The sequence below is a fragment of the Mastacembelus armatus genome, chromosome 15 (genome assembly GCF_900324485.2).
Source record: "Mastacembelus armatus chromosome 15, fMasArm1.2, whole genome shotgun sequence".
Taxonomy (NCBI): domain Eukaryota; kingdom Metazoa; phylum Chordata; class Actinopteri; order Synbranchiformes; family Mastacembelidae; genus Mastacembelus; species Mastacembelus armatus.
In genome coordinates, this window is record NC_046647.1 from 10705352 (window position 1) to 10717208 (window position 11857).

Consider the following 11857-nt stretch of genomic DNA (forward strand, 5'->3'; position numbering starts at 1 on the left):
CATACATCTGTAACGTTACCATATATAACATGTAAGACCTTCACATTCTGTTCTTGTCCACGATACTTGAGTCAATACCAACTTTAGAGGATGTTCCTAGAGAGGGCTGTGGTGGTGCATGGCAGCCTCACACTATGACCACTCATGAGATTTATATACTGTATGTGCACTGGCCAGGGTTGATAATACAGAGCAACGCAGGTGAGGATCCATCACTGTCAACAGCTTTCAATGGCTCTTCTAGATAGCAGGCTTTCTGCCTTTTTCTTTGCTGGGAGGGTTACGGCTACAGAGTAATATCTCTTATCTCTGAGTGGCTTTGATTAAGCATCATCTAGTGTTAAATGCTATCTTTCTGCAGCTTGACATTTTTCTCTATTTTGTCCAGGCCTTCAAAAAGTCCATAAACACACACCATGTTGTTGTATTGGCCTTGGTTTCCAAGTACTTAGTATTTAATCCAACCACTCGCGCATTAGCAACAGTTGTCAAATGTTTCCTAAAATGTATTTAAAAAGTATAATATTAGTTTTCCATAATATTTCCTCTCCAAAATGCAGCTATCTCACAAATCGAACTAATTAAAAAAAAAATTATTGAGGACCACAGGGAGAGAATAATGAGAGCTGGGTCACCATAATGCTGAAAGTGCTTGACCATTGGCAGCTAGTGTTGTCATTAGACCTCTGTGGGTTGCCAGTTTGGGCTACAATTTGACTGTACTCTCAAATTTGACTCTAATTAACACAAACAAAGTTTTTTTGGATGAGGAAAGCAGTAATTTCCCCTAACAATAAATAAATTAAGCTGAGGTAGGAAAAGTCTAATCATATCATTAAACAAGCACTTCTTAATGTATGCATACAATGGCTGGTCAGTTGTTTGTGAATGCATGCACAAGTTCATTATGGTTTAATTGGGTGTGACCAGGAACCACTACAGGGAACAGACACTTCATTAAGACATGACAGTCAGGCCAATGGAGTATGCATGTAAAGCAGAAAAAAACATGAATTAACAAACAAAAACCTCAAGATATGATGAAAATAAAGGTAACATCAAGGCTATGTCTCTATATTTGAATTGGTTTGAAGCCTTGGAATTAAATCAATCCAATTATCCCTTAAGCAAATGTAAAATTTTAATCACTATTAAAATAACAATTCTGACTCATCAGCCTTTTCCCATGGCATATTTCTTTACTGATTAGGCCACTGTGCTTTAGGATGATAATGTTCTTGTTAATAAAGCATGAGTGGACACCCAGCGGTTTAAGAAGAATGACATTAATGTAACAGCTCTCATAAGCCAAGGCCCTCAGTATTCAATAACAATATAATCCCAGTTGAGCATTTAGAGAACTTTTTGATAGGACACCTGAGAAGGCAGAGTTCCCCTCAGACCCTTCAAACCATTACAGTAATGATGATTAGCAGTGACTTTTTCCCTCCAGCAGATAAGTGGGCCAGTGATCTACACTCTCAGTGTCACTGAATGATTTCATTAAGCTGGCATTTTGACAATGTGTGCACACCAGTAGTAGTTGCTTATTTTTTTTTTTTGTATCAAGCTCTGTTTCATTTAGTATTCTCTCACTTTACTGACAATCTGCTTAAGACACCATGCCCTTGTGTTAATAGTTAAGTTATCTTTTGGGATCCATCAAATACAGTATTTTTAGATCCTTCTCTCCCCCTTATGTACATATTTTTTTAGTGATTCAGCCTGTACGGAGGGGAGTCCACGTAAATTTATTCAGTCAAAAGTTTCTTGGGGCTACCACCTCAAGATTGAATAAAATCACACTTGACATTTATTTCTCCCTTGTTCAAACGTTTCTCATAAATGTACATGGCTCTAGTATCTTGCTTCGGTTAAAAAATAAATCACATTACAAATTTGCTGTTTTAATGTTTACTGTAAGGACTAACACTGAAAGCAACAGGCAATTAGAACATGCGAGTTTAGCTGTACTTAAATATCAATGGGTCCTATCAAAGGTCTGTGATCATTTAGACAATCTTTTTCTTTTTTGATACCACTGAACCTCTTTGACAGCCTGATTTACATTTTCCGGAGCAAGACTTTCACCAACCTTCAGGTTAGAGTCTGACACTACTGCTGCCTGTGTTAGCTATTTTATTTCCACTGAGGCCAGCCATACTAAAAATGTACGTGTCCCAGTAATGTAAGACTCTTAGTATATAACAGCATTCACTCAATTGCATTCGCCATCAGTGTGGAGATGGAACAGCTGCACAATGATTAAAATGCTGACTATTCAAAGGAAAGTACAGTGAATGCACCATCTCTCTTTACACTAGCTAGACATGATGTGTTTCTAAGTGTAGTGTCCTGAAACAGTAATGTCCTACCACAGGAGTTCTCCATGGGAAGGTCGTTGCGTTGAATCTAACTGAACACATTGACATCTCTCACCGCACACGTTTTTGCATGCCTCATTCATCTCTCCACCTCCCTCACAGAGCTACTCTTTAAGCCACTGACCTTTTTTTTTTTTCCTCCTTTTTTTATGTATGGATGCATTAGATAACACCTAAAGCAGTTAGCCTTGACTATTCTTTCTCTTCCAAGCTTTATATGTCACTTTATAGGCAAGTTTGCCACATAACTCAACAGTGAAACACTTAATTTATTTTAATATATTTGTATATATTTTTATCAAAGCTAACTTCCAAGAAGCCTAACACACTCCCAAAAAACCTTTAGGAGCACGAGATACCAAAACCATTTTTTATGTGTTGCCTAGAGTAACAGATATCTATCTCCACATGCCACGTATGTATACACAGATTCAACTGAAACATGAGCCAGGTGTGTATAACAATAACAACAATGACATTTGTGTGACAATGTAATTATGCAAATTCCCATAATATAGCTCATATTATACAGTATGTCTCTTCCACTTTTGCTTGAAGACACTTCTCCATAAATTCTCCAGAAACTTTCGCATCGCTCTGCTGACCCTTCTCACTGTTGTTTGCGCTACTCCATGTATTTTTTTAATGGTCTGTCAGCTGCCGACCACATGAATTCTGCTCTGACTCTTCTGACAGTGGTCACATAGTCACATATGTATCCAACACCACATATGCAAGTGGCTGAGACTCGGTTTATTCACACTTCTGTGGAAACATCAGATCTGAGTCACTTGGAAGTCTACTAAATTGGATGCCCTGCATATATTGCAAATTGACATTAATGCACAGCATTTCTAAAATGCCATGGTCATTTATGACTCTTTGTTTCAAATGAAAAGCCCTGAAAAAGTTGGGCATCTATCTCAGTAAGCCTGTTCTTTTCTGTCAATCTCTTGGTTCCTTGGTGGCAATTTATAACACCACATTGGAGCAGGGATATAATTATAGTCTATTGTCTGATATTTCACCTGCATTACTTGCTCCTGCAACGGTTCAACCATGCTGAGTCTGGGAGAAAACCATTCCACTGGATCAATATTTATGATTGTATTATTTGTCAGCATCTGCAGACCCTTACACAAACCGTTACAATGGTCTCAGGTCACAAAGAGAAAAACAGAGCATTAGGGGATTGCCATTACTGTGGGGTCTTCACTGCTAAGTTGAAAGCTAGGTGTGAATAATCCGTAGGTGTTCATCACTGCATAATATGAGGTGTGGGCTGAACAGTATGCCAAACTGAAAGAATTTGACATTTTGCTTCGCTTTCAATCTAGTTACTCTTTTTAAAAAGCTCCAGATAAAAGTGTAAGTCTGGCTTCACAGACACATGAACATTCATGGTTCAAGGTATTTTATTCTTTCATTTTATATAAAGGCACCAATAGGCCCTAATGTGAAACTATATACATAAATAGACATACATAAGGGCTTATAAAAACATTGTTCGAGTTACGTCTGGGCAATAAAACTGATCAACACAGGATTACGCTTTAAAACCACTTGTTTTTTTTTTCTTTCTAAAATCCTTGAAATGGAGACATACAGTATGTACATCAGCTGTTTTTTCAGTGAAACTGTAAAATGAGAAGTTTTCCAGTCTGTCAAAAAGAATTAAAATTAAATTGTTTTGATTGTGTGTATATTTTTCTCTATGAAGTTAAACCCATCCTCTCTTAGCGATGCTATAATCTTCCTTTACACAATCCGATTAATCCAAAAAGAGTTAAATCCAAAATAATTTTAAATTCTATTTCTGAAGGCTGATTAAGCCCTGATTAAAAGTTCATTTTAGTCTATGACTAAACTTAATTTAACCTACTGTGTTTGCTTTCTCTGCAAATGAGGAACTGAATATTTGAAATTCTGACACACATTTTAACTTTAATGTGTTGTCCCTGCATCTCTAATTCTCAATGATCACTTTCTCTGTTTTCACACTATTATGTCTTACCTGTTTCCTATCAAGGCTGAACTGAGAGCTTCATATAATGTAAAGAGCCATCAGTGGAAAAAAAAAAAAGTGTTATTCAATCAGTGCTACTGCACAGCAGCTTGGCTAATGTATCTGTGAGGTTAATATTTGAATGTTTATACTGTTAAAATGTCCTGTGTGCCATGACGCTTCTACTTTCAAAGGTATTTTTTACATTCTGCATACATTCTTTTTGTTATGATTAAAAAAAAAAATCCTGTTCCTCAGTGTCCTAAATGACAGAAATACTTGAGTTTAGTGCATAGGTATTCCTAAATCATAATTAGGTTCTGTCATCATGTTTGTTGTTTCGAGTGCAGACCTAAAGTAGATAAAGTTGGTGGTTTTTGAAACAAACAAACTTTTTTAAGTTCACATTTACAGTTTGAGAACCTCTAGAACCGAGCAGTTCTACCATGAATAGGAATATAGCTGCCCTCGTGCTGTAAGAGATTTAACAGGAAGTGTACTCCATTCTTGACAAAAATGGTGCAAGACTACTATGATCGCCATTTCATTTGATAGGATACATATTTTGAGTTGCATTGTTTAGTCACACACTGTGACATTTGAGAAGTTATATGCTCCTCATGCAGGCAGATAAAGATGATGGAGGACCTCTATGATGGTTATCACTCTAACACGCCCACACACAAACCACATGCTGCCACATCTGAGAAATGCTCCACAGTGTGCCTGTGGTGCTGCTCCCTATGGTGGAACAACTGATTTTCCTTACTTTTTAGGTCAGAGGACTCGATGTGTAGAAAGATGTGACAGAATGAAGTCAGGCATATGTTCCTTTACATATGGGCAAAGTGTTTTATATTAATCCAGGAGGCACTTAACCTCATGCTATGCACTGTGAGGATTTCAAAATGAATCAAGTCAAGACAATAATTCCATGAATGAAAGTCACTTACAAATGAATAATTTCAAGATGATCTTACCTGCTGAGGCTCTCGTGGCGTAGTCTGTTTGACTCGCCTGCTGGATGCTGTGGTGGTGGTGATCTCCATGATGGATGTGGACGTCTCCGAACGATTGGCTGTCGTGCTCGACTGCGGCGTGATAGAGGAAGGTGACTCCCCCACCAGCCGCACGCTGCCCTGGATCCTTATATTGGGATCCCCCTCCGCGGCCATGTTGAACACCTTTAAGCCATTATAGTAGAGGCCCGAAAGCTGGCCCTGAAAGGATCGGCTCCGGTCTCGCTCCCAGCCCCCAATCTGTATAGTGGTTTGGCTGTTGAAGATTGTAAGCTGCCTCCCTGTGGGAAAACAATGTTGCATATATACAAGAATGTTGAACTGTAGGCTCAGCCACTTTTACTGAACAGGAAAGAAAAAAAAAAGACAAAAAGACAGATTATTTGCCCAGTGGCTAATGGGACCAATAAATTACGGGTTGTAGAGGTAAACCCTGGTAATTTATTGCCGTTATAATGATGAGATGCCTATGAAAAAGAAAAGAAGCGTAAAATAAAACACAGGATTCAGAAAATCAATGCAGCTTTGCTAAAAGGGCATTCTAATCTAAAATAACAAGAAAAATAAAGATTAATCAGAAGTAGCAGTGTTATGGGAATGCAACAGATTTAACTACACTTGAAAAGATAACATAATCTTGAAAGTAATATAAATTGACTATTTGTTGCTGAGAACTGCCTGGGAAGAAGACAAATACAGCATGTAATACACTAGTCTAACACTAAAGCTAAAATCATATATTTCCTCATGCTTTGCTTATGTTATCTTGCATTGTTCCTTCCAACTTTATGATTAACAAACTTGGAACACAGCAAGTGTGAAAAAAATAAATTCATAAAATGGCTACAAGCTGTGAGAATTAGACTTTTCTTGTGTGCAATCTCACAGGAAGCAGGACACACTTTATGAAACTTGAAACTATTCATCCTTTTAGCAAAAGCAACCAAGGAAAATTAAACTTGGAACCGACATGGGTTGGGCACATGAAAAAAAAAAACCAAGAAACATTCTATGAAAGCACTTTTATAACGCAAAACAGAAATAAAATACAAATAATGATAGGGCTCATTTCACATTTGAAGTGAAAAATATGAATTAGTTATTGAATTATAAAAACAAAGCATGCACTCAGTTTGTTTTATATTACAATTCCTTAATCTAATGCCCTATACATATTTACAGTGTCTGTTAAAGGGACTCAAAATTCTGATGCCAATTCATATTGCACTCTATTTATCATTGCTAGTAGTTTAGTCAGAATAGATCAAATGACACTAATGTATGTGTGCTGTATAAGTGTTTCCAATAACACTTAATAACTAATGAATTACTAAACGAGAACTTTTAAATTTATCATTTAGATGTTTACAGCAAAATGCTACAGTAATTTATAGACATTTTAACAATGCTGATAGTAAGTGGATTTAAATTCATATTTACAGTCCCTTTAACCTTAAGTTGACAATAAACACTTATTAAAACAGCTGACATCTATAAAATAAATACATTATTATGAAAAAGTATGAAATGCTACAAACTAAATTTAACTGTTGTTTTTAAAGTTTTACTGAACATTTATTTTTTAGGTTTATTATTTACAAAATATTGCTACAACTTGGTTATGATCAAATTATTTTATTTGAAATTTTAATCAGTGATTTTACCTTTGTCGAGTAGCCATTCGTCAACTACTCGACCAAGTCGGTATGGGATTCGCTGTCTAGCAATCGCCAGGCGTTCGTTATCATTGTTGCCTTTAAAGTTTAAAGAGACATTTCATTGGTTACAATCTGTAAGGTCAAAGGTTAAATGTTCATACTTAATGCTGGAGCTATACAACTGCACAAAGTTTTTATATTTAAAATGTTTTGTATATTTAAACAAAACAATTTACTGAAACATTATTTGAACAAACGTCACTCATTCTATTTTATTTTAGCCAACAAATTAGGCCTATATTAATTGAAAATAAGTGAACTACCACGGAAATGTTTCATCTAGGTTAATAGAGCTACGTTATAAACCAACCCAAATCACAAATTTATACATTTCCATTACAAAGTCTTTACACAAATATTTCCATCCCATTTTTCTTTACCCTTTGTAACTTTTTAACTGTCTTTTAAACTAGTTATATACATTTTCAAAAAGAACATCATTTAAAGTTATTGTTGAATCAACCTTTTAATGTTTAAACTATAAAAGAATTTAACTTTAACATATTACAAATGCCCACCCCATTTATAAATAGCCTAATTGACAATAATAAGCTAATCGCAATACAACAATAAACACAGTATACACTCAGAGCAGCTAGTCAGAAGACAGTGTCAAAGTAGGTACATACATTGAACAATCTTTAATAAAACGGCTTTGATAAAAGCTACAAGTTATAAAGACGAAAACGTCCTGGGTCTGACTGGCTGAATATATCACACTGATGAAGAGAGAGTCAATGGAAAAGTATTTTTCCAACAGTATTTAGACAATAAGCCAAATAAATGTCAGGAAAGAGAAAAAGCTGCTGCAGAAAAACTCCCGTCTAAGATTGTAAGGGCACTTCGGCATTAATGAGGGCAAACTCTGCATCACCCTTTTGTCCAGGCCCATAACCTCTCCAGAACAGAAGACTTTCAGCAAAGTGGCACTGTCTCTGAATGCTTTCCCCCTGGTATTGTCTGCTGAGATTGAATTCAGTCAGCTCCATTCTTCTGGCAGATTGACAATGTTTGTCCCATCAACTGTATTAATTCAGTTCTGGCAGATAAAAGATCTGGTAGCTAACAATGATTCAGTGGAGAATAGCTTCTGAGAGGAAAAGACATGAAGGAAAGGAGGTAACCTTGTAACAGATGCATAGCTGGTTTGATGAAAGGTCTTAGAGGTAAGAAGGCGCATAAAAAGACATTTTTTAATCGCATCAGCTTGAATTACTGTAGAGGATAAGCTACAGAGAAAAAGGGTTCAAGCTTGTCTATACAGCTCATGGAATTCGGCTGCAGTTGATTGTGCCAGGTTGGAACACAAAGACTTGTGAAGGCGATTTAGTGAGACACTTCTCTCCCAGCATTGATGCAAAAAGATGCATTTTGCATTGCAACAAAGCCACACAGAGACACTGGGCATATTCTTCTGTATGCAAATCTCCTAATGTGTAACTTACTTCTGAAATGTCCAGTCATCTGAAGTGATATTGTACTTTCAGCTAACCAAGCCAGTTATATTGAACATTTACTTACTGTATATATTGTTTCTTCCCACCTTAATTAGGCCACTTTAAATTGAACTAGTTAACCTAAGCGCATCTTTTTAACCTGCACATCGATTCCATTTTCAGTATAAAATGGTCACAAGTTTTCAATTTACATATAAAGCTCACTTGTATAGTCAACTCTATCCACACTTGATGATAGACCAGCATTCAAGGGGAAAGTTGGTGAGAAAGTCTATTTGTCTATTACATTTGATTTGTCTACAAATCAAAAGTCCACATTCATCATAAGGACAGGAGGTGTAAGCCAGTGCAACAACTTTGAATAATATTTGGTTACACAAACAATACCTTTTAGTAGGATCAATTAATTGTGGGTTTTAGTCTTTTCTGTGACTAAACAGACTAACAATAGAAAAATATAGAATGCCACCAGTCTTATCCCTTAAAATCTACAGTTTTTTGGTTGCACAGTGTTCAGTGATATATTTAATTTATGCTACAGTTAGAAAATCACTAAGCTTCTTCCAGGTATGCATAAAAAACACAGCAGCCTCCAGCTGATTTCAGCTTACGTAATGTCTGTATACTGGCTGACTCTGTTTCCCTTATGCAAAACTCCTGGAGCTCTGCACCATGTAATTCTCATGAGTGGTGTGCATGATGAAAGTGTTACACACAAAAACAAATTAATAAACGAGAACACACACACACACACACACACACACACACACAAATGCACGCATGCATGCACAGCTGTACTTCCTTATATTTTGAATGTGTCAAATTAATGTTTAATCCTCTAATTGCTGCTGTCATGGAGCATTCATAGGTTTTGTTAATTCCTGTCACCTCCATTTGTCAGTCATGGAGTGTTAGTTGTGTCACCTCTCTGTTTCCTGCCACTGTGACACTTATCTGAGGAGAGGTCAGCATCAAACTGGGCTGTAGAGAACAGTTAGCCTACAGCTGTAGGGAGGACGGTGAGGACACCAGTTTAAAATGAAGAGCAACACGCTTTAGAATAGCAATTTTCTGAACATGTTCACTATTAGTGAATATAAAACTCTCTTATATTCATGCTCTTTTTGAAAGCCACAATGCATAGACATGTTTTGGGTGTCAGATTTTGTATTTCACTACTTGATGCCATTAAAAATGTTAACAAAGAGACAAAAGACATTTTATTGAGGAAATGGGAAAAGGAAAGTAAGAGAATGGCACAGAAGAGTGTAAAGCAGGAGTGCACTGACATATACAAGACTTATCCTCACACACAGTCTGCTACTGTGCCAAAATCCTCTACTTTTGTGCAACACCATGCCCCATTTTCAAAGACAGTAATGCTTTATCTGTTTGGCTTTGCACCCTATGGCATGCTCAGTCTATCCTTATACTGAGGTTAATTAAGTGTGGATATAATCAAGGTCTGATCGTGTATTGATCCCCACAGTGGGACACTGGAGTGTTAAACAATGCTATCCCCTGGGCTTCAGGGGAGCGGCAGAGCCCATTCATCCTGGATGTGAACGGAGCCTGTTACTGCTGCTGAGTGGTGATTTGGTTTGGTATGGGACAGCTTGGCTTATCTTCACCACCAGACAGCAGCGATTCAGCTGAACCGTCCCAGCCGACCTGCTTTGCCCTCACTCACTTGTTTTCTTTTTTTGTTAATAAAGTGGTCAGATAAGGTGGGAGCTTTATCTCATTACAAGCCCTAGGACAATCGCCACATTAAATGAACAAATATGCAAATGCTTCCTCTGTTCATGGAGCTGAGAGTATTAAAAAGGAGGAACCTACACAGATCTCACTATTATTTTTTATTATTATCCTCCCTTTTTCTAGTCTGGCTGGGGTAGCCATTGCACCATTTTATAAGCATGCTCAGTGATGACTGCTTGCACAATGGGCTGAGCAGGCTCATGGATAGAACAGAGGGGGAAACCAAAGCAGGTAGAATGGAGCTTTGATGGATAAAGCTAACCCTACTCTCTTTGTATCCCACAAATCAGACTACAAACTGCAAGTGGGGAAAACAGGACAGAGGGTGTGAGCGACATAGGAGGCAGGGGTGGATAGACAGAGGTAAAAAGGACAGAAAAAGAGGGAACCGTGAGCTGAGGGGAGTAAAGAGAGAGACAGAGAGCTCTGTAAGTGCACCACGCTCTGATAACAGTAAAAGAATAAGGCCAGGGACTTCTCCATTATCTTTGTGTGCAGTGCGTGTTCATTGGGTGCTCCGATAGGATATTGCACTGTACCCTGCGGGCCTGGCAGCACCATTGTGATGGTATTACTTCCATGGCCAAGACTCAGGAGAAAGGACCGATTTTTTTGTTGCTGCTCAGCCTTTTGTGTAGTGCAAAATGAAAGTGGAGTGAAAATGGAGGCATGAGAACTAAACTACAACAAACAGAAGCTAGTTTTGTGTCTGTGTGTGTGTGTTGCATTTTAGATTGTAATAATTGTGCTAAAGAGTTTTAATGGCCCATAAGTATGCAGTACGAGACTTTTTAATGAGATTACGAGGGCAGCAATATAGGCCCTGGTGAAGCAATTACTCCTTGCTTTGAGAACAATTGCTCCCTCCCATATAGTCTCTCTGTCTTTCTCACTCTGCAGCCATCATTTTTATCTTTGCTGTCTACTCTTATTATAATCACTGTTGATCTGTGAGTGGCCTAAGAGTGGCTGAGGGCTGCTATTATGAGTGCGTTAGAGGCATACATGGATACTAATCAAACTACAGGCGAGCTGAGAGAATAATGGCTTTGTGTGCTGGGGGTGAGGGGAGGAACTGTGCAGTAATTGTGATTAAATGTAATTAGTCTGCAATGAGCCTAATAAGGTATCTGGACTTCACATTGTCCCTGACGCATGATTGGTGGGATGAGATTGGTCACTTTTTCCCAGCAGCATTTATAAATCAGGACTTGTCATGAGACGAATTAGTTTTATATTCTTTTGTCTTTTCTAGATTTGACAATGCAGTTCACAGAAATAAACAAAATATACTGATTTTATTGACAAATTACTGGGTTAACATAAATGTTCACAACCAGTATTAATTACACGGTGCTATGTTTTCCATTGTTCAGTATTAAATAGTCCAAGAAATTATGTGATCTGGAGTTTTAAATTGGTCAATTTAAGACTGACCTAAAGCTTACCCTATTACATTTAACTCTACAGTATTAAAATCCAAAGTGACACTTAAATATTGCATCATTTTCAG

At 37.4% G+C, this 11857-nt stretch overlaps 1 protein-coding gene across 11 annotated transcripts in view; it reads right to left on the reverse strand.

Annotated features, from left to right (window-relative positions):
• Positions 1-11857, reverse strand: part of LOC113131782 (neurexin-1a) — a 231017-nt gene that overhangs the window by 29452 nt on the left and 189708 nt on the right. For 9 of the 11 annotated variants that reach the window (XM_026309436.1, XM_026309435.1, XM_026309441.1 and 6 more), the window contains 2 exons: positions 7073-7162; positions 5370-5689 (listed from right to left, as the gene is read on the reverse strand). In XM_026309436.1, the coding sequence (XP_026165221.1) occupies positions 5370-5689; positions 7073-7162 (410 nt within the window). The remainder of the gene's footprint in view (positions 1-5369; positions 5690-7072; positions 7163-11857) is intronic. The other 2 variants (XM_026309444.1, XM_026309443.1) reach the window with 1 other exon arrangement.